Source organism: Lycium barbarum, chromosome 8 (assembly GCF_019175385.1).
Source record: "Lycium barbarum isolate Lr01 chromosome 8, ASM1917538v2, whole genome shotgun sequence".
Lineage (NCBI taxonomy): Eukaryota > Viridiplantae > Streptophyta > Magnoliopsida > Solanales > Solanaceae > Lycium > Lycium barbarum.
In genome coordinates, this window is record NC_083344.1 from 16,832,835 (window position 1) to 16,857,061 (window position 24,227).

General features: G+C 39.0%; 1 protein-coding gene across 1 annotated transcript in view; it reads right to left on the bottom strand.

Moving 5' to 3' along the window:
• Positions 1-692: 692 nt before the first annotated feature.
• Positions 693-24,227, bottom strand: part of LOC132605991 (uncharacterized) — a 37,359-nt gene continuing 13,824 nt past the window's right edge. Inside the window, exon 4 of the mRNA XM_060319290.1 lies at positions 693-942. Coding sequence (XP_060175273.1) covers positions 879-942 — 64 coding nt within the window. The 3' untranslated portion in view covers positions 693-878. The remainder of the gene's footprint in view (positions 943-24,227) is intronic.

The following is a 24,227-nucleotide window of genomic DNA, read 5'->3' on the forward strand; positions in this document are numbered from 1 at the left end:
CAAATAAACGTATTCTGTAAGGTATATAACCTATGTATACTGCCATGCCGAAACTTGTTTTTAAAAGGGTATTATCACCTGATAAACACACCATGCACTATTTGGTAAGTCTTGGGTCTCGAATTTTCCTTCTCGCCGCTTACGCATTCGATACGTTTAGAATTCGATGGAAAGAGAATGTTACTTACTGCTCTAAGCTTCATGACACAAGTTAGAATAATTCCTGATGCCTCTATCGGAGAGAAACACATCGATAACGACTACCTTTACATCTTCCTCATCCATTGAGACTAGGCGTATTCGGTAGAATGGGAAACAAACATGAGTTCGAGTGATTTCTGAGAACACAGCTCTATTGCACGATCTAGAGATGAAAGAAGTGAGACAATCTTAAATGTCTTGGTGGTCAACTGTTTATATGTGTGGGCACCACACACATATAAAAGTGACCCCACTGGACACGGTTTCATAGACTCCCTAAGACACTTGAACCTAGGGCTCTCATACCAAGCTTTGTCACGCCCCGAACCATGGCCTGGGCGTAACACGGAACACGGGCCTTACTTGCATGTGTCCGAGCGAACTTCATGGCTTGATTGTCAACATGGGCATCAAAACAATATAATCTATATGATGCAATTTAAATAAAGCATGAAAATGTAATTTGCGGAATAAAGTCTTGAAATTATCTCATAGTATGAAATATCATGGAAACACAATAGTTTGCAAACATAAAAGCATAACTGACTCTGTGAACTAACATATGTCTATGAAACCTCTAAAACATGTCTGAATACTAACTACCAGGACATGGCCCTGGACTACCATAAACTAAATACTAATGCAGACTCCATGTTGAACCCCGAGAGAAGTAGGGCTCACCAATAAGCTGATATCTGAAGTGATCCTACTGCGCAGATGTATGCTCCTGAAAACCGGTATCTGCACCGTGAAGTGCAGGCCCCGGGCAAAAGGGACGTTAGTACATGGTGAATAGTACTAGTATGTAAAACCTGCTGAATGAAGAACATGGCACAGTATAGGTATAGGACATGAACTGAAACTGAATGTAACTTGGACATGAGCATAAAACGTGAGTAAAGTCTGAAAACAGTAAATCAATGGAAATACATGTATGTAAAACTGCTTGTAACGTGGGGAATGCTATAGTATAACCGACAACATGGTCTGGTACTTGCGTCCTACCAGCAGAACACTCACAACCTTGCCAGGGATATGAGATTTAAGTAATAATAAGCATGTAAGGATCCAAACTGCATAATGAAGGTGTTGCCTCCTTACTGACAACCCTTATCCTACGGTGGCAACGTAGTTTCAGGCTATCTGAGCCTTCTCGGTTAACTAAGCAATTCCCAAAAACGTGATATAGTTGGCTAAGAAGCCCATGATTTTCGTGAAATAACTTGTAATCATGATTTCATTAAATAACTTGTAAACATGGTTTCATGAAATATCTTGTAATATGGTTTCATGAGATAACTTGTCATAGTCTTGCAAACATGTTCTTGATTCATGAGTAATAACAATAGTTCATAATTATATATATATATATATATATATATATATATATATATATATATAATTGACTTGAAAACATGCTTGTAACTTGCTACATAAAATCATAAAGTTTCATATAAACATAATGAGAATACATGAGGAATAATTCATGATTCATAGATTAAGCTAGGGTTCCTAATAACCGTAATGGAAGATTAGGAATACAATAACGAATATAGATACAAAATTCATGTACATAAATACATAAATACGGGCTACCAATATGTTGGGTTTAATGCCCTAGGGTTTGAACTTCATGGATATCAAGAAACGGAGCATGGGGAAGAACGTAGAGATTCCCACATGTGGATGGAAGTTCTACATATCTTAATTGCTCCAAAACTTGAATTAAAGACTTGAGCTTTGAAGAAGATTTCCAAAATCTTGAATTCTTGAACCTTGAGATGGGTTTTCTTGAAAACCCTAGTTTAGCAATGATAATTTCTTGTTTAGATTACAAGGATAGGTATTAGAATTGATTTGGAATAATTAGAGTAGGCTTACCTTGGTGTTCTTGATGATGCAAGAGGGTAGGAAGTCGTTCTAGGGCTTGAAGGAATGAAAAATAATGATTTGAACTGATATGGACGAATATATACTGTTCTGGAAAAATTCATTTTTCGGCCCAGTTAAATACTGGCCGTATTTCAAAATACGGGCCGTATTTTGAAATACTGGCCGTATTTTGAAATACGGACAGCACTGCCTCTCTTCAGTAAAATGGCCATAAGTCTTTGCACAGAAGTCCGTTTGACCCCCATAATATACCGTTCGAAAGGTATTTCAAAGCTCTACAACTTTCATGAAGGAAGTTTTCCCAAATTCCAAATACATTTTGAAATACGGGCCGTAGTTTGAAATACGGTCCGTATTTAACCATTTTACATCAAATTGCCAAATTCCAGAATGCTCAGAAATCCTTGGTTTCAGTTTACGATTTGAAATACGGTCCGTATTTAACCATATGAAATTCAACTACCAGTTTACGATTTGATTTACGGCCCGTAAACTGAAATACGGTCACTGTTCACGGGCGTAAACCACCATCTTACAGCTGAAGAGGAAATTTCCAATTCCCACATTCTTTATCTGGTTTTCTACGTCTAGGATCATAGTCAAAGCTTAGGTTAAAGGTATGGGGTGTTACAAACTTGCAGGTCGACCGCTGAATTAGAACAACCTATTAATAGGGTACGCCAATCTAAGGAGTCAGACCTGCAGGCATGCGTCCCTGCAAAGGATGTCAGTACGGAAAGTATGCCGAGTACGTAAGGCATGATAAACATGACATAAAGATGAGGCTTAATGCATATGCGGCCCCCTAAACTTGTCACTTTTTTTTCCATTTTGGCACCTCAACTAAGTGTTGTTTCTATTGAACCCCTGAACTCGTCCTCAAGTGTGTCTATCAAACACAATCTGACTTACATAGTATTCCATCTTCAATGTAAGAACATGCTAATATATATTCTAATTTAATCATGTAATCTTTTAGCTAAGATTAGCAGCAATTGAGAGGGGGGGGAAAAAGTAGCTCTTAATTAAGCTCGCAGTGAAAGAGCAGAAATTGACACATCCATGACCTAAAGAATAGCTTACCACATGTCTGAAATATTACTCCACCTTCATTTTCCTAATTTAATTTTTGCTTCTAATAAAAATCAGATTTAGGGGGTTTGATAGACATATTTGGGACGAGTTCAGGGGTTCAATAGGAACAACACTTAGTTTAGGTGCCAAAATAAAAAAAAAAGGGCAAGTTTAGGGGCCTGCATGCATTAAGCCTAAAGCTAATATAAATATAGATAACATGAGTATGGAAGACTTGAAGAAACAACCTGGAACCTGGATACCTTTGAGGGCGTATATTATACATGCAGACTCTTTTACATATACATACACATATATAGGCCTCTGTGGGCTAGTATCGTCATATATGCTGCTCTTTGGGGCTCATCTCATCATACAACATGCCCAATTGCAGTGGTGTAATTGTACACTAGTGCCATGCCTGCCGGCTATAGCCCAGGGTGTTATAATATACATATATAGCGTACATTAGTGCCATACCTGCTGGTTATAGCCCGGAGTGTTATAATATACATATATAGCACACATTAGTGCCATGCCAACCGGTTATAGCCTGGGGTGTTATCGTGTGTGTGTGTGTGTATATATCTATATATAATGCGTGCAACATATGGATTAGCAATATCATTGTGGAGCTAACATGAACATCATCAAACCTTGGCAAGATACAAGAATATACATACATATGATTTCATAGCCTTTCATGATTTTGGGATTTCTCATAAGCATCAAGCTGGGGGCATCTAGCTTATTTCACATAATATGGAAGGAAGGAACATGGACCTTGTCAGACTTAGAGTAGCATCATTTCTTTTGGGACGTTCGTTTACATATACGAGTAGTTGCACTCATGACATAGAAGAAAGGAGATAAAGAAGCCTTCAATACCTTTATGGCGCTTTTCTTGCTTTCCACAACGACCCACTCGTTATGTTCCAATCTCGATCTATAATCATAGAATAATGTTTTTTAACACAATTTGTCAATTTTATGTATCTAAGTGACAGGTAATTTCTACGATAATTCGGGCAACATTTTCCCTGTATTTCTCTACATTTTCCAGATCCATGAGGACCATAATAACAATAACCCATCCTAATCCAAGTTTATACATTGCAAATCCCAAATAGTAGTTCGTTACATCAAGGGACAAGCTCCGCTTACGATTGACAAAGTTACGCCTTCCTTCCCGGTTCATTAATGGCAACAATTTCATGATAATCACATTTCCAACACCAATTATAGCTACAACCACCATGCAACCCTCTTCAACACAATTTATCAAGCTAGTAAGTCAATTACCAAAACCCTAGCCACAATTTCATGACTTTCCAACTTTATGGTCACATTCAAATCAATTTACTCAATTGCATGTAGAAAGGGATGAGTTCTTACCTCAATTGTCTCTAATCAATCCTTAACCCTAGCTGAATTTCGTCCACAACCACCTCAATTCCAAGAAAAAGTGGGAAAATGATGATCCTGCTACTTCTACGAACCTTCCGAGTAGTAATTTGCGTAGATTACTTAGGGATTAGACTATATATATATATATATATATATATATATATATAGAGAGAGAGAGAGAGAGGAGGAGGAGGAGCATTTTGGGGATGAGAAAATATGAAATTTTTGGCCCCAACAACCTATATATACCAAACCCACCGCCGCAACGTGGGCCGTACCGGGCACAGTACTTCTCTAATTTTCAAATTCTATGTTGCATTGAAAAGAAGACTTTCTAAACTTGAATTTTAATAAGGTATGCATCCCACAATTATTTATATACTAGGAGATATACCTCCTAAAAGTTAGGCCAAAATCATGTCTAGAATTCTACCTAATTTTCCCTGAATTCCGACGAACTTGAATTTCTTTGATTTGCTTGATCCTGAAACCTTTCTATACTTACCAATCATGCTTATGAACCTCCTTAACCTTGGGACTAACGCAGTTGTACCATTGAACTCTTACGACACATCCTCCCTTAGGCTTCCATGGCCTTAACTATCGGTGCGAATTAGCATATGGAAGGACGGATGTAACATTCTGCCCCCACCCCACCCAGGAAACGTTCATCCTCGAATGTTGGGGTATGTGGAATGACTATTGATCGCGAACGTTACTTCAATCCTGTTAGCAATAACATCCATCATTTGTGCTATGTCACCTTACTTGCCCATCGTATGCACGCCAATCTCATATATTTCCCTTCCTGAAATAAGAATAGACTAAGCCATATTTTACCTTATGAGCTCATTCTGTTTCTGTCTGTTGACGATCACTGCCTCCCATTTGGTATAAACGAAAGTACCTTGGACCTTATTTCCTTTTCGACTTTCTATGTCATCTCCTTGGTGTTCTTGTTCCTTTACGACATTTCCACCAATGTCACATTCTAAACCTTAGGTTTGTGAACCTGCTGATCCTGATATAGTAGCTGATTTTTTTGATAGCTTTAACCCATACACCTTGGGAAGGATCTCTGATATATTCTCATAACAACAATATGTAGAGTACTGAATAACTGAATTCTTACCGTGAAAAAGTTTTAATTCATGAATTAATTGCCCTAACTTTCGAATGACTTAATATGGATAGGAGTACCATAGACTTTTGTCGATTCTGATTTCTTCGATCATCTTGCCGAAACCTTCCAAATCTCCACCTCAAACTCCAACCTCTAGACTTAAGGCCCCCATCATGATAACCACTGGCCTCAGGCTACTTACAGTTGACTGCTGATCAAGTTCACTCTCTTTACTGCTTGAAGAACTACGCCAAACCCATACTACCCTGTTTTTCTGATTTTCAAACCATCCAACGGAAAGCCTGCTTTTTGCGTCCATATCTACTCTCATAAGATACCGTCTTAGTGCTGGGGCCCTAGCTATTGATGTAACCCACTCGATAAACAATAGGCATCATTCCCGATGCCTCAAATCCCAAACCTATATAAAATAACTTCTAGGAGGTAGCCGTGAAATGAGCCCCTCCGTCCTATCTGATAAAATCGTTTCACCACAAAGTCAAGAAATCTCTTTATGGTACTATTTAACATAATACTCGACTGTATAAGTTGACTCAACAGTAGGAAATGGGCTGATGTTGTGCGTCGATCCCAAATTTCTAAAATCAACTTGCGATATCACGACGCAACCCAGTGGAGAAGCCTACTTTAACCGTGTCCCACCTTCACATTAGAATCTTTCATATTCCTAAATCGAACTTCTGATCTCTGGTGTCGCATCTCCACTTGATGACAACTCGAACTCTAAGCTAGAAGTTCTATCGTATCATTTTTCGCGTCTATCCACAGTATGTTATTCTATGCTCAGGATACATCTTCGGTGACTTAGAATTTATAGAATAACTTTATTTAATGAGTTCCTTTCATGACCTCCCTTTCTGTAGCCTCATCCTATCAAGTGCCCATAATCGCTCTCGGTATCCCAGAATTCTGTCTTCCTCGAGTTAGGAAACTGTTGTCTCATGACACAGAATCCCCTACTTGTATTGCACTACAATTGGACCCCTATATTTCTTTACTCAGACTACCAACAGTGGTTTTGTTGAATTCAGAACTACCACTCATGTATTCACGACATCCAAGGGCTTATCCCCGACCTGTCTAGCTGATGGAGTTCCCTGGTACATTCCCTTTTCTCCAGCTTCCCTATATATCATGCTATTCACCTAGTGACCTTTGCCTTAAACTACAACCAAGGGTGTCAGTTATGATTGCGATGTGTTCTAAACTCCGTGGACAGTCTGTGCTTTACACCCTCTACTAGCAATCCAGGTCATTACCTTACCTTTTTACTGCCTGCTTCTTTTCTTTTAGGGTAATGAAATTCCCATGACTCTTACCGACTTCCCTTTTATTAGCACACCCCCACGCTATCATTGCTTCTTCCTAAGAGGTGCTAACTTCTGTAGTTCCTTCTTTAGTGTCATCCTTTGGGTGATTTCCCCACTTGACCTTCCACCGACACTCTCTCTATATATACACCAGTTGTTTAGTCCCTTTATGCCTTGGAACTCCTTTTGTGTAGTCTCAACATTGTCGTTGTCCCTTACTTCCCAACTAACATATTTAACAACAATAATGTTAATACTTTGCCTCCGTATTAGTACTTACCACTTTTGGAAACCCGATGTTATGGGGTAATTTATTTTACTACCTTTTTGTCGTGTTGTCACCATATTCTTTACAGTAATAACTTTTCTCGGAACCTCACACGTTTTTTTCCTTGCATTGGCAGTCCTGAATTCTTCTGTTATGAGCTTACTTCATTGCTTATCTGTTAGCCTTGACTGTCGACATGCTTTATGAAGAAGGTGATTAGTTAGATAACCGAAACATTTTTTTTAATAAAACAACTAGCACTAGGCATAGTTGTGAATTTTATAAAAATAAGGTTCTGTACAGAAAGATAATCGAAACGTACTCATTCAGACTCATGATATACTTTTTTTCATCCATTCCCATCACATCTGCAATCTTTTGTCTATAACTTGATCCTTCTTAGCATGTTACTAACTTGTGAATCCATTTACCTTCCTCCATAGTCGTAGTAGCTTTTTTTAAGTCAACATCTTTTTGGCTACTTTACCTTCATCACCTTAACCTTTTGAGTATTTTGATGTTCTCTTATATTTCCCTTTCTGTTTCTCCTTACTTATTAAGCTCATTGTTCGTATTCACGCACCCTCTTTTGTTATTCTACATCATAGTTCCCCTTGCCCCATAACCTTGCTATAATCCTCTTGTTGATTGATTGCTGGAAGATCCAGTTTTCTAGATATTATTTTGTTGTCCTCCCATCCTTTAGGGGGTGTAACCACCACCTTAGCTCCTTAGATTGCTGCCTCCCACGTATCGATTTGTTATTTTCAATTTCTCTTCTTTCCCTATGACTTAATTTCTTGTCGGGACATACATCTCGTACTACGGCAGCTTCGGCATTATTTGGGTGCCCAGAAAGGGCATGTACATCTACACATACTATATCTAACCGTGGCATATATTTCTTTCCTTATGAAGGTTACTAGTGACGTTTGCCACTGTGGTTGACTTACAATAGTTATTCCTTTATTAATTATCGGTATCCTCCCAATTTCCCGTCATTCATCTTCTTAGTATCATGACATCACCTAGTCCTACTGAACTTTCTAAATCCCTAATTCGGCTTTAGCTTGCCTCAAGTTTCTTGCCAACACTAGCATCCTTCTCATCCTACGAAAATGACCACTCTCTGTCGAGCATTTATTAGATTGTCAACTCACTTCCTTATCCATGACTACAACCATTCTCTTGTCAAGTTCAGCTTGCACAACTATTCTCAAATAATCGTTAGATGCTGCAGCTGTTGTCCGTGAAAGGGACTCCCATGGTTGTTGTTACACTCCGTACTTTAATACATTAATTTTTTCATGAGTTGGTTGTTGTAGATTCGGAAGCGGAGATATTTTTGAGGATATGTGAGATTAGACGTGTTCATCCTGAGTATACGAGGGGTTAAGTCCATGCTTAGTATGTGTTGAGAGGATTTGAAGTTGAACAAATCGACGAGAGTATGTTTCGAAAAAAGTTAGGTTTTACGATTGGGTATATGGACTGTATAAATTTTACGGACCGTATATCTAGTTGACCTACCACCGTAAATCGATTACAGTAAGGGTGAGCCACTAATTGGATTTTACAGTCCAATTATTCGAGCCGTATAATTTTTACGATTCTTAAAAAGTTGACAGTAAATTTAACTCGGTGCCAAAAAAATTTTATGTTATATTTCTGACCCCCTCTTTTTTATCTTTTCTCAGAACCCAAACACTTCTAGAACCCTCTCAAACATATGTAATCAACCTCAAGTGAAATCAAGGATTAAAAGTGAGAATCAAGTTCCAAAGGTTTTCAAAATATTGTTGAAGCTTGTTTCTCCTTCTTGTAATAGCTTTGATTCAAGGTGAAGTGATCTTTGAATTAAAGTGTTCATGAGTTCTTGAGATAAGATTTCATCTTATTTCCATGGTTATGAGTTTATGTGATAGTTATGCCAGGGTTGGAGAGAAGGAAATTAGAGGAAAGGTTCAAACATGAACTTGATGTTATTTTGAGTTGTAATCTAACTTGAATTATGTTGTTAATATATTTTAGAGCTAAAATCCTATGGTGAGGATAGCGGTTGGTGTTGAGATTGTGTTGAGGTTGTTATGCCTGGTATTTTTAGAAGAAGAATGTGTATAGGTGTTGTATATAAAGCGTATTTTGGGCTGTTTTGGTGAAAACCTTGGGTGAAGTAGTGATGCAGAATGAAAGAGACTTATTTGAGGTTGTTGGATGTGTTGTGATGGTTCAGAAATGGGGGAAATGTTGTCCGATTCATTTTAGAATCGATTTATCATTTGATATAAGTGATATACTAGTACCATCTAAGCTTGTAAGTACCTTCCTTTATTATAGGACAGGAGTACTATTTCAACGGATTTGTTGTGGGATTGTGTTAGCGACGTGAGGTATGTTAAGGATAACTTTCTTTCCGTTGGCATGAGCCTTATGAACGAAACGTAAACATAACGCTGCTCCATAAAAGCTCTATTCATAGTAGCTAGGGATGTTCCATGTTGATTCATGTTCTACAATGTTATTTTCAGTAAGTCTTTCTTCAGATTCAGTATGATTCATAAAGTCTCATGTTGATGAAAATGCTATCTCATAATCATGTTCGGAGATGTAACGACCTACGTCACTTCGACAGATTCAGGATGTACTCTTATCATATTCTTGCATTGCATTTCATTATGTATATATATATATATACACGTATATTATGTATTAATATATGGGGTATGAGGAAGGTGACAGCGTTATATACGCACTACCACCTAATCAGTTGATCACATAATCATGATCATGATGGTGATACCCACAGAAGCTGATATGATATGACGGGATTCCCACAGAGGCTTGATAGACGTTATACACGTATATATATGTATGACCCCTATGCATGCATGCACTGTGTTATGTATATCATTGGCCCATAGAGGCAGTTCGGACATACAGGCTGCATTCATTTTATCATATGTACTTTTATATTTCTTTCATGTTACTTTCATTCCTTACATACTGAGTACTTTATTCGTACTGACGTCTCTTTCTTGGGGGGCTGCGTTTCATGCCCACAGGTTCAGTTAGACAGGTTGACGATCCGCCACTGTAGGCTGCTGTTCAGCTGAGATTGGAGCACTCCTCTCATTCCGAAGTTGTTGTTGTGTTTGGGTACGTTATAATTTTTGTGTTCATATGGGTATGGCGAGGTCCTGTCGTGACCTTATTATGTCATATATTCCAGTAAAGGCTTGTAGACAGTAATGGTATAGTTGGATATTGTATGGCCCTCTCGGCCGGCCTATATTTTTGTTGTATAGTATTTTACGGTGGCCTTATCGATTTGCTCAGTCTTTGTCCAGCATAGTTGTATAGTATGTCTTCTCGGGCTCATCTCTTTTTCAACATATTTCTCTTATGATTTAGTAAATTTCCGTTTGATGACCCTTAAAGTCCACTTTTGGTTATGATTATGATATGAAAGCATGATTAGTGGTGTTCGGCATGTAGGGCCCGGGTGCCCATCACGACCCTTCGTCAGGGTCATGACAAACTTGGTATCAGAGCAGTTGCGTCCTAGGGTTTTCTAAAAAATGTGCTTAGCAGAGTCTTGTTTATAGTGTGTTGTGCGCCACTTATAAACAGGAGGCTGCAGGGCAATTAGGAAGATTGTCCTTCTTTCTTATCTTAGATTGTGCGTTAGAGTTGCACTAATAGAATTTCTTTTCTAATAACATACTACAATGTCAGCGATGCCTGTGACGAAGAGAGCTTTAGCCGGCCAGAGAGGCAAGGTTGTGACAGATGAGGGTAGCAGTCAGGTACCATCAGTAGCGGCGGGCCAGGTTGAGTCCCAGAGTGAGGCCCCATCTCAGTCTTCTCAGAGCCCTTTCGTTCCAGCGGATCCCAAAAGGGCACGACTATAGTACACCCAGTTCCTTCACATGATGCATCAGGCTAGGAGATGCGAGATGCTATTCGGTTATTGACTCAGTTAGTGGCCGCTCAGGCCCAGCGTCAGGGTACAGGTAAAGGTTATGTTGCCAGGGCTGTTAAGGCCAAGGTTCGAGACGTCATTAATATGGACCCTCTAGTATTCTTTGGATCGAAACTATATGAGGACCCGTAGAATTTTATAGATTGGATGCTAAGGACATTGAGGGTAATGCATGCTTCTGACAAAGAGTCGGTGGAGTTAGCTTCTTATCGGTTGTGAGCTGGTACTGTCCAGTGGTACGAGACCTGGGAATTTTCAAGAGGGGTTAATGCACCTCCAACAGTATGGCAGGAGTTCACTGAGGCCTTCCTTCGACATTATTTGCCAGGAGAGGCCCGACGGGCTCGAGTTGATATATTTCTGAATGTACGCCAGGGAAATATGTGTTTGGGAGTGCAGTCTCCTCTTTAACTCACTAGCCAGGTATGCTCCCATGATTGTAGCTGAGATGGAAGATCAGGTACACCGATTTGTGATTGCACTTAGACCGCATTTGATTTATGATTGCATGACGGCCTCACTTTAAGAGGGTATGGATATCTCTCGTATTCAGGCATATGCTCAGGGTTTAAAGGAGAGAAAGCAGTAGCAGCGAGCTGATCAGGAGCGTGATAGGGGTCAGAGCAAGAGAGTTAGATCTTCTAGGTCTTTTGGTGAGTATCGGGTTGCCACAGACGGCAGTTCTCTAGGCATTCAACCTATTCAGTGGCTAGTGCCCCTTCGCTGTTCCTAGGATCGAGGTTTGATAGTCCTACTTATTTTAAGCCAAGCCAGAGTTCCAGGGCTTCCAGTTCCCAGTTTAAAGGTAGTTCTAACCAGATAAGGCCATCTCTACCACAATATGCTTAGTGTGGTAAGTTACACGATGGATAGTGTCGTTTGGGTTAGGATGTGTGTTACCTCTATGGTCAACTAAGCCACATTATGCGAGATTATCCGTCGAGAGGTGGTGGGGGTATCGTTCAGCCAACCGGATCTGCAGCTAGTTCTTCTTCATCGGTACGCCCTCCTCGGTAGGGTTCTTAGACACCAACCGATTGTGATAGAGGAAGGGGTGGAGTTTCGAGTTCGAGCGGTCCACAGAACAGCATGCATGCTTTGGTTGGTTGGCAGGACCTTGAGTCGTCGCCTGATGTTGTTATAGGTATATTATCAGTCTTCTCCCATGACGTATATGTATTGACAGACCAGGATCTATTTTATCATACGTCACTCCTTTTATTGCTGGTAAGTTTGGGATAAAACCTTAGTCTATTAGGCCTTTTAAAGTGTCTACACTTGTTGGTGATTCAGTGATAGCTAGACGGCTATACAGAGATTGTGTAGTTATAGTTTGTAATCGGCATACCGTAGCTGAGTTGGTTGAGTTAGAAATAGTGGACTTTGACGTTATCATGGGTATGGACAGGTTGGCTTCTTGTTATACTAATGCTGATTGCAGAACAAAGATGGTTCGGTTTCAGTTTCCAAGAGAGCCAATGCTGGAATGGAAAGGTAATACAGCTTCGCCAAGAGGTAGGTTTATTTCCTATCTCAATGCAAAGAAGATAAGTGCAAAAAGTTATATTTATCATATAGTTCGAGTTCAAAATAAAGAAACAGAGTCACTGGCTCTTCAGTCTGTTCCAGTGGTTAATGAGTTTCCAGATGTATTCCCAGAAAAGCTTCCAGGCCTTCCTCCAGAGCAGGAGATTGACTTTGCTCTTGATGTTTTACCAGATACTCAGCTGATATTTATTCCTCTTTACAGGATGGCACCTGTTGAGTTGAGGGAGCTGAAGGAGCACTTGAAGGACTTGCTCGAGAAGGGCTTTATTAGGCCTAGTACATCACCGTGGGGAGCACCAATGTTATTTGTAAGGAAGAAAGATGGCTCGTTTTGAATGTGCTTAGATTACAGACAGTTGAATAAGTTTCCAATAAAGAACAAGTATCTGCTCCAAAGAATTGATGATTTATTTGACCAGTTGCAGGGTGCTAGATATTTCTCGAAGACAGATCTGAGGTCAGGTCAATGAGAAAGACATTCCAAAGACAGCTTTCAGGACCAGATATGGTCATTTTGAGTTTTGTGTGATGTCGTTCGGCTTGACTAATTCCCCAGTAGTATTTATGGATTTGATGAACAAGACTTTTCTTAGAGCAGTTTGTGGTTGTATTTATCGATGATATTCTAGTCTACTCCCAATTAGAGGCAGAGCATGTAGAACATTTATGTGCGGTACTCAGAGTCCAGTTAGGATACATCTATAAGGTTGTAACGGTAATTATACTCTAGGAGATTTGGAAAAGGAGGAATACTCAAGGCTTATTTATTATGTGATGCATACTTTGGTAATGTTTATGACGGTGAGGAGGAGAAATTTCAAGTATGCCCCTTACAAGTGGAGTAGTGTAGTGGAAGCCCTGAATAGATACTCTCAGCCTATTAAAGTCAGCATTGTGATATGGAAGCTTCTGATAGAGGTTGGATTAAAGTGAATACTGGTGCATCTAGAGGGAATCCTCGGAGAAGTTCTTGGGGTTTTTGTGTGAGGGATGGGAATGGGGATGTAATACAAGCACAAGCTAAAGAAATGGAAGCTCATATGAGTACCAATACACAAGTTGAAACCATGGCAATACTTCAAGCACTTAGATACTTGGATGACGACCAAGCTAATAAGATTGTGATAGAAACAGATTCCCTTCTACTAAAGAAAATAATTCAAAGAGTTTGGGAAGTGCCTTGGTAGATTTCTAACATGATAGAGGACATATGGACAGTTATAGATGGGAAAACAGTAGTTTTTGATCATATCTACACGGAAGGTAATAAGGTGGTTGATCATTTAGCAAATCTGGCTCTTGACAGAGGAGAAGTTGCAGCCAATAACTTTCAGGAGTTAGATAGTCATAGTAGGAAGTTGATAAATAGTGATAAATTTGAAATACCATATTTGAGGATCAGAAAATGTGGCAGGACATGAAGAGAATAGGAAAGGGATGAGAAGAAGGAGATCCAATATTTAAATCCTTTGGGAGGAGAATAGGGGAGATCAGATTTTTGCTAACTATTTGTTCTTTGGTGCAAGTACAAATAACAAAATCGTATTAAGGAAGCTGGAAAAGGGTTGAGTGGAATTTGGAAACATGAAGAAGGTCCAAACAATTATACAGGGACATCAACAAACAGGAGAGATGGAGGATCAAAGTTGAAACAAAAACATCACATACAAAAAATTATCCACAGTGCAGATAAGCAACAACAATGAGGGCAAAATAGGCATAAACATGGATGGAAAGATACCCATCTTGATTCTATTCAGCTATGGTTGATGACAAAAATCAATTGTAAACTAGGGAGAATCGAATGGTGTAATGAATACAAGCAGATTTTATACAGCATCAACATAAAAATGAAGAATAACAAAGAGAGGATAGCACAATCAGTTACCGATTTCAACACCAACAACAACTATTCAGACATTGGAGACAACCAGCTAGAGATCTACAGACTAGCAAAAGAAAGATCAGAAACAAACCTGTGCTCGGTTGACGGAAAAACCAATAACAAGACAACAATTTCAAATGGAAGACCAACGGGAGATCCAAGAAGAAATTATCGACAAATGCTCGCACAATCATCACCACCCATAGATTTCGAGCTTGAATAATAAGATGATACAGTTTAGTTGCTCAATTTTACAATTAGGAAACATAGAGAATCCAGAATTCGAGGTATTATGACTCGGCGAGCTGAAGAAACCGATGGACAAAATGGTATGTATCTAAAGAAGGATCAACTAACAGGGGAAACGCACCTTCGATTTTAGAAGATGGAGAGAAAATTTCATTTTGATCTTGGCCCACATTTTCCCATAAGTGAAGATGAAGATCGTGGGAGAGAAGAGTACACTTTCCCAATTTCAATGCGTCTTAACTATTTCCTTTTCTTTATTTGCATATTGTTTACTTTATGTATTAGACATGTTTTTAACTTATTAATAAACATATAGTCAGTGGGGTAACACCCAATGACTTTTCCTTAAAACAGAAAGCTAGCATAAGCCTAGTACAAGATTCTAGACTTAAGAACTAGAAAACATTATTCAGTAGAAGGGCTCCTTTAATCCGTCTTCTTATATTAGGGACACAATCCCAGATTCTCGAATATGATGGATATAACTTATTCGCTCAATATTTTGAATTCTCTTGTGACTGTGAAAGCTTCTTCTTGGAAAGACCTGGGTATTTATAACATTATGCTCCGCAGGTTGGTTGAACACAAAACCTTTTCCTAGTCAGTCATTGACACGCACGTAGGGTTTATGTCATACTTGGATTCTTTCCTTGTTGAATCTACTTCTTTTCCTTGTAGAAGGCTTACTAATCCCTAAAATTATGGCAAGGAATATTTCATACTTTCACGGAAAGTTCTTTCCATAATTCTGCAAATCATAGTCGTTGTAGGACTTGTCCTGGAACATGTTCACAAACCTGTTTCATCCACCTAGTTCGTTTGCCTCTAAATCTCTGCACTGACTAAGCTAAAACATGTTCTTGTACCTGTTCCACCAATATCTTTCATTCTTCATCTGCTGTTGAACTGCTTCGGAGATCTTGGCTCGAACATGTAGACAGACTCTTTGACTTCTGATTTTATTCTTGCTCTATGATGGAACATGTTTGCAGAACTGGTTCTTCTTTTAACCTGACTCACATGCATTAGTCTGCAAACCCTTTAGTTGAACAATTTCTTATGAACATTTTCATGAGTCAGAATCAGTCCACTTCTCATGATTTCCTCACGTCTAGGTCGTTCATCCACTGCACCTGTTGACTCTGATGGGACATGTAATCATGCTTGTTCTACTGCTCTGTGACTGAGTCATTTGCATTTATCTCTTTGATGGAACATGTATTTGAACCCGTTCCACGCACCCTATGAACTCATCGTTCCACATCCTTTGCTTTACATCTGTCTATCTGATAGATCATGCATGTGGACCATTCATTCTCTCTCTGATCTGCTTCATTTCACTAGTCTTCTATATTAGTCCATATCCCTGCACTCTGGGTTAATGTGTATGCTCTTGTGCAATGGAACATGTTTGTAGACCTGTTCTACCCGTCATGTGTTTTCTGTGTTTTCGGACCTTTTACAATGTCTGAACCTCTGCTTCACTTCAGCCTGCTACCTTAATGTATTTTATGCTGAATTACTCGTCCACACCAGAATCTGGATTGTGCTTGCCCTATATCGGTAGTAAAAAAGGCCATCGCCGAATGTGTGGTTGTAAGGATAACAACCCGCTATGACTTCGAGGAGAAGTCATCTTTCTGGTAATTTTGGTGTTTTTTAATTTTTTTCAATAAAAAAAATTCTATCTTTTTCTTATAGAACAAACTACGTCTGACCTAATGTCCCAATGGGGTTACATAGGAATCCCGTATAAGGCCTGGTCTGGAAAACATTTTGGGTAGAATGTCGGTAAGAATATTTCTGTGTTAACTGAACTACGGAAGGCTTGACTTCCCACGATGGAATACGTAGGCAGTCTATGTAATACTGGGTCCCTATATTATTAAGATATCTATTCCCCCCCCCCCCCCCCCCACGGAAGAAGCATTATACAAAGCCACCCCAGCATAATGGACTCAATCATAGAAAATAACATGGAGCAAAGTCAACCTTATAATCTCCAGTCAAAAACAGAACAAAACCAAAATCCATAGAATAGAGATCAATCGAATGTTTAGATAGGATGTATCATTTTCTGTGATTATCTGTGTTTACTTGCAAATTGTATGTGATAATCTTGTGTCACTTATTATAACCTAATGTACTAACGTCATCAGCCTTTGAGTCTTTATTTTCTTTAAGAGAAGGTTGATTCATATCGTATCATGCTCGCATACTTCACAAGATCCAAAGTTGCGACAATATCCCTTCTTGACCAGACTAACGAAAAAGGAAAAGAGAAAATGACTAATACTTTCGGAGACGATCGGAATAAGATTGAGCTCATTTTAAGGGATTCAGAATTGCTAGACCCAAAAGATGCAACGCACCACGAGAACGCCATCACCCTCTTACTGGAGAAACTCACTGATCTCCAAGAAAAGATAAAACAAACTGAGCTAGCCAACGCTGGAATTGAACCGCCTTTCGAGTCAAGGAGGCCTCCACCGCCCTTTCCATCCCTAAGCTTTCCTGTCCCAGAACATTTTCTTGCCTACACTGCTAGAACCATCCCTCCCCTCAAAATCCACCTACCGCTAAAACATATCACATGGGTACCTCGTATCAAACCCCACCACTCACCAAAACATTACCAGCCTACCCACTACCTGAAATACCAACATCCCTCGGAATCGATCCGCACATCCAACTGTATCCTTTTGTGCCCCTATCACTCAAAATGACTTTTCCGCTGAGCAACCAAAGTTGGATCACTATGAGGAGATAGAAAAGGAATGGAGAGATGAGCAAGACAGGAACGAGGAAAGAATGAAGCAAGAAATGCTAGAAATGGTCGTACAATTTGTACGAAACACCCGAAAGGCTACTGGAGTAAGATATGACATGTTCAATGGCTTGGAAATCCTAAGGCTCACCTACAATCCTACTGTGACCAACTGATCGGAGTATAGAGCAATCAAGCCTTGATTGTGAGGCTGTTAAGCCAAAGTTTGACTGAAGAAGCTTCAGGATGGTTCACCCCACAATACATGTACCAGTGGGCCATATGAGAAGATATGGTAGAGTCGTTCATGGAAAGATTCCGGTTCAACATCGAAATGGTGCCAGACCGATACTATTTGGAGAAAGTCAAGCAGAAGTTCACTGAAAAATATCGAGAATACGCAGTAGGTGGAGGGCCGAAGTCGCCTGAGGAGGAGCTGGTCTCTATTTTCATTAGGTCACAAGAACCTAAATACTATGAAAGAATACTATCCATTGCAGGAAGACCACTTACTGAATTGGCTAAGATAGAAGAGGCTATAGCAGATGGTCTCAAATCAAGAAGAGTCACCAGTTCGACCAGCAAATCCGTCCATCAGAGCTCCACAGGATCCACCCAAAAGAAGAAAGAGGACGTGGTAAATATTTCCTACACTCCCAGTCCAAAGAACAAAAGACGAGAGGAATCACAAATGCCTCTCAAAATCTACCAATCACCACCTTCCACCAATTACACACCAACCCTTAGTTTTTTTTCCCAACCAAGTTACCAGGTGTCTCTCCCACAAGTATTTCACACTCCCTAAGCACCTTCCACAACCTACCAAGCTCCACAGTCAAACTACTAAGCTCTATAGCCATATTACCAAGCACCAACACCTACCTATCAAAATCCACCACAAAATTATCGAGCAACTATAACGAACTACCAAAATTATCCACCACCTACCATATATAACCTTCCATGGCCCAACTTCGAGAAGAAGCTGGCCTGAACATTCGCCCCTCTGATTGAAACGTGGACCCGATTGTTTGAAAGACTAAGGACAGCTAGAATGATCTAATATGTTGCACCGAAGCCTGCTAATTCAGGAAATCACTTTTATCGAGTTGATCAAACCTGCGCCTACCATTTTGGTAGAGCTGGGCACAACACGTAACACTGCATCAACCTCAAGCATAAGATACAAGATATGATTAACATGAAGGAAATAACTCTTCAAATGGAAGCTCCCAATGTGAACATCAATCTATTGCCTAATCATGGAAACGTTAACATTCACATGATTCAAAGAGAAAAAGATTGGACTCTGTGCAAGCCTCTAGTTCGAGTACCTCTTGAGAATTTCAAACAAACAGTAGACTCACTGACCATTGAAGAACGCCCTCAATTCAAAATCCTAATCCCGGCAACGACTGTAGCGCAGGTATCCAAAGGTTCCACTCAAGTACCAAGGAAAGAATTTGTTATGTACCCGAAGATTTGGCACAAGGAGCGCTAAGGAAAGAAGAAATCCAGAGAAGGGCGATCATAGAAGGTGAAGCCGAATATTTCTAGTGAAGAATACAACCATAAGAATACTCCATCATTGAGCACCTAAAGAAAAATCTAGCTTAGATATACTATTGGCAGTACTGTTAAGTTCTCCTCAACACCGCCAAGCATTAATGAGGGTATTGGACAAAGCCCATGTCCCCTTCCGGCACAAACAGTAAAAACCTAGCCAACATGGTGACCCACGTCATAGGGGACCATCAAATATCCTTTAGTCGAGAATATCTACTAATAGAGGGGGCAATGCCTAGCAAAGCGCTTCACATAATGATAAAGTGCAAAGATAAGATCGTGGCTCGTATCCTCATTGACAATGTAGCGGGCCTCAACGTTTGTCTTGAGTCTACACTTATCCAACTAGGCTACAACGTCAGAAAGATACACTAGAGTCACACGAATAAGAGAGCTCTTGATGGAGCCCAACGTGATAGCCTTCGGGAAATCAACCTGTGCATCCAAATGGGACCCGATGAGTTCGTCACCAGATTCCAAGTCATGGCGATAACCACTAGTTACTACCTATTATTAGGTAGATCATGGATTCATAAAGTTGGAGAGGTGCCTCCATCTCTGCATCATTTAGTGAAATTCTCTTAGGAAGGCCATGAGATCGTAATTCACGGGGAAGGTAGCACCCACAGTTATTCTGATAACTCTATCCCGGTGATTGAAGGAAACTCGGGAGGAACATATTTCCTCGTGGAGAAATTATTAGGGAATGTTTATGATGAAACCACCTTGCAAACTCCATACAAGATGATTGTTACTACCCTTTTTCAGAATGGGTTTGAGTCAAGACGAGGTTTGGGGAAGAATTTGCATGAAATAGTGGAGCCTGTCCCAATCTCTCATGAGAATTTCTATTTTGGTTTGGGATATTTCCCTAGTGATGAGGAAGCCTCCGAACCTAAGCGGAAGAAGAAGAAAAACTCAGAGCTTGCACAAACCAATTCTGAGTTTTTACAAGTCATTTCCGATCAAAATGTGATTTTTTGGTGAAGAGGGTCTGGAGGAAGAGATAGGACTGTTGTTCCAAGAGAAGATTGCTTTGTGGTCTTAGAAGAATGCACTGAAGCGTCCACCATTCGGGATGCTGACTCGGGCGAGCAACTGTCCAACTGGACCTCTACCCTATTCTGGGTTCCTCGGTAGAAAGAATGAATTTAAATTTCCAAAAAATTGGTGTGAATTGTACGATGCCCGATTACTGACTATTTGCATTTTTGTTTCCTCGTGATGTTTTTCAAAATAGAAATGACTCGATGTTGATCCGATTCAGGACCACAGTTTGTACTTCTATTTATCAAATTTAATGAAAGCCTTGATTTATCTAGAAAATGAACTCATCTTTCTTTTACATGTTTAAAACTATTTTATTCTAACCTTTCTTTGCCTTTGATTTTCTACTTTACTTCCTCTCTATTTCTTTTGTTGTCGGTTTATGAGATAAACTGAATACACATGTTTCTCGAACTCACACTACACTTGCTGCACTTTTTGTGGTGCAGATTCAATCCCTAGTACCAGTGGATCACTCATGGCGGAGTGAGTTCGTGTTGAGCCTATTTCGGAGGTTGTGGTTAGTTATTTGGCTATTCCGTAGCACCCTTCCTCCCTCTATAATTTAGCATTCTTTCTTTTATTATTTTTAGCATTCTTTCTTTTATTTTTTGTTCAGACGATGTATTCACAGTTTCAGACTTGTATTGTTCTATTATTCTAGAAGCTTTTGTACTTATGAAACCAACCTTGGGTGGTTTTGAATTATATTTCTTACGCATTCTCCATTATATGAGTTAGTATTATGGATAATTGATTTTTTTTCTTTATTTCTTCCGCGTACTTACTTTATTGTATCATAATCATTTAGGGTTGGCTTACCTATTGGTTGGGAAATAGGTGCCATCATGACTTATAATTTTGAGTCGTGATAGATAGCCTTGTATTCAAGCAGAAAATTTAGTTGTTCTTGTAGTTGATGTGCATTGTGCGGTAAGGATTTGATTTCTTGTTTTGCTTGCTTGTATTATCTAGAACTTGGCCCGTTGGTTTGTCACCACAATTGTAGGATTTTTTAGGTTGAGGAAATGATCTTAGACTTTCTTATAAGAGTAAACCTCTTCTTGAAACTTCTTCGACCTACCTGTGAGATTAGAGTACCTAGTTGCCCTCTTTTGAATCTTTTTACTTTTTCTTTAGCTACCACATTACATATCGAAACCCTTCTTGAAACAATACCATTTTTTGAACTAAATCTCTTCTTGAAGTGCTTGAAATGTGAAGATTGAGGCTAGATGCCTAAGTTGGCGGTGAAACATGAGATGAAAAAAGGGAAAAGATTGAGAAGTGAATAGTTCTATAAAAAGATAAAATGAAAAAAAAATGGAAAATAAAAGAGTAATAAAGTGAGGATCCTAGAATAACAGGGATGGAAAAAGAAGTGGAAAAAGAAAGAAAGGGGTTGAGCAAAGGAATAAAAAATGTGTAGTGCTAGAGGAGGGAAAAGTCACTTGTACCCAAATGAACATCCAACCTATCCTAAGCCTACATTACATGCTCAAAAAGCCCTTTGAGATCTGAAACCAAGCATTCCTTAAGTAGTTGTGACTTAAAATAAGGGCATGTCCATGTCATAATATTTGTGACACTTGACATTCTTTGGGAGTGTAAGTCATTTTGTATATGTCCCATATTTTGCATTGTTCTTAACGAGTGTTGGGACTTATCTTGTTGTGTAGGCACATGGACTGCATGAACTTTATGAATCATGAACTTCACGAATTGGTGTACTTATGCACCTCTAGTCACTAGTAGAACCTAGTCATCAATTGAGGCTTGATTTTCATGAAATGATTATTGGTAGCTAAGCATCTTAAGTTGTTTTTGAGAAAATTGAGGGGTTGTTAATGTTTAGGTACCATTCTTGTAAACTCATAGTTAGAACTAACCATAGTAGATCTTGCTTTATGGATAGTCGTAGCTTTTTTTTTTTTTTTAATTGCTTGAGGACAAACAATAGTTTAAGTTGGGGGTGTTGATGTGCCATGAAATTATGGCACATTTTATACCAATTTCATAGACTTTTCATGTCCTTAATGCATGTTTAGTGTGTGTTGCTTATGTTATTTTGCTTTTTGTAGGATTTTTATATTGGGACACACGAAATGGGAAAAAGTGCATTGAGTGGATAAAAAATGGAAAAAGTGAAGAAGTGCAAAAAAATACCCAAACTGCGGACCACAAAACCATACTGCGGGCCGCAGAATGGGCCACTTAGCCGACAAAAGAAGAAGGGAGGAACCTAAAGTGCGACGACCATCTGCGGTCCGCATTCCAGTTCTGTGGACCGCATTTCGATCTGCGACCGACTTCTTAGTCCAAGTCAATTTAAGAACTGCGGAGCACTAAAAAAAATTTGCGAACCACAATTAGTTTTGCGATCCACTTTGAAGACCGCAAATTTGGATAGAGATTTAAATCTAAAATTAAAGACCCACTTTGTGAGCGCTAGCCTCCTTTGCGGACATCAGACATGTTATGTGGTCGTAGAGTGAATACGCGGTGGCATTTTTGTAATATTTTGTTCCTCATTTTTTGGACCCTATATATTCTTAAGTCTAGATTTTTATGCATAAACAAGCTATATAATATTTCCCTCTTTACAGTCAAGTACTCTATCTTTTGATATTTTGTTCCACTATAATCATTGAAGATTTCATTTATAATTCAAGGACCATCATTGTGTGCACTATGTCTTTTTTTATTATTTTGCTTTGTTTTTCATTTATGATGAGTAGCTAAATATAAAATTGGGGTAATCGATTTTAAATGAAGCTTTGTGAATGAGTTGAGTTTTAAAATATGAAAATGGTGTAGTAAGTGTGGGTATTTAATTACTCGTCATTCTTATAGTTAAGTGGTGGTTGCAAACACACCTCTTATGCTTTTTGACTCTAGTTAAACTTGAAAAAAAGGAACTAGAGTCCACGAAAGGAGTAAACTAATTAGGATTTGAGGCTTTAAACTTCATTTAATATATCTCAAAAGGTATTAGTGGGTAATTAAAGAATTCAACACTTTAGGCTTGACAAAGCTTAATTGTGACATTTAGTGGGTGTATTGAGAAATCCCCACTAGTACATGAGTTCTCACTACCCATGTTACACCCCTACCCCTACACTTATTGTTGTTAAGTAATATATCACAAGACTCATTGAATGACTCCACGATCCCAACCCCCTAATCAAATAGTTTCAAATCAATCGTTTACATTATTGCTAGTAATCACAATCCTGGTTGATTTAGGAATAGAAACCATAATAAAGTTAATTACACAAATGGCTTCTCACCGTATTCTTTATGGAATTTAACCCCAACCTAGTTGGTTTCTGTATTTGACAATGATCACGTTATGCCTATTTAAAAGGTCTAACTTGGGCAACATCAATAACGATACAACATCACTTCATATGGTTTGCTACACAGAAAACTTGAAAAATAGTGCAAATGAATGCGAAATTTAATTTATTTAATGATTTAACCAAAAAATCTAATGCTCTTACCTTGTTTCTAAGAGAATAGATAACTTGGTACGAGAAAGAAAAAAAACACAAGGTACAAATTTTATTATGAGAAGGACGAAAATAATTGACCTCAAAATGTACATTTCCAAAGAGTTATCATTTTGGAGAACACAGGATGGAAATATACACTTTGACATCAATAAATAAATAAGAACTATTAGTCATAGCTCCGTAACGATTTGTCATTTTATAGCTTATTACCCCACTTTTGTAACGACCTGTTTGGTTGTTTAGGCTCTTTTGACCCTTTTACTCCATTGACCCTTTCCCTAGCTCCGTTAGAGTGATTTTGACCTGCGGGGATGGGTGGAACGATTCCCGAGGTAGTCGGGTGAGTCTTGATGAAATTTGAGGAAATTAGA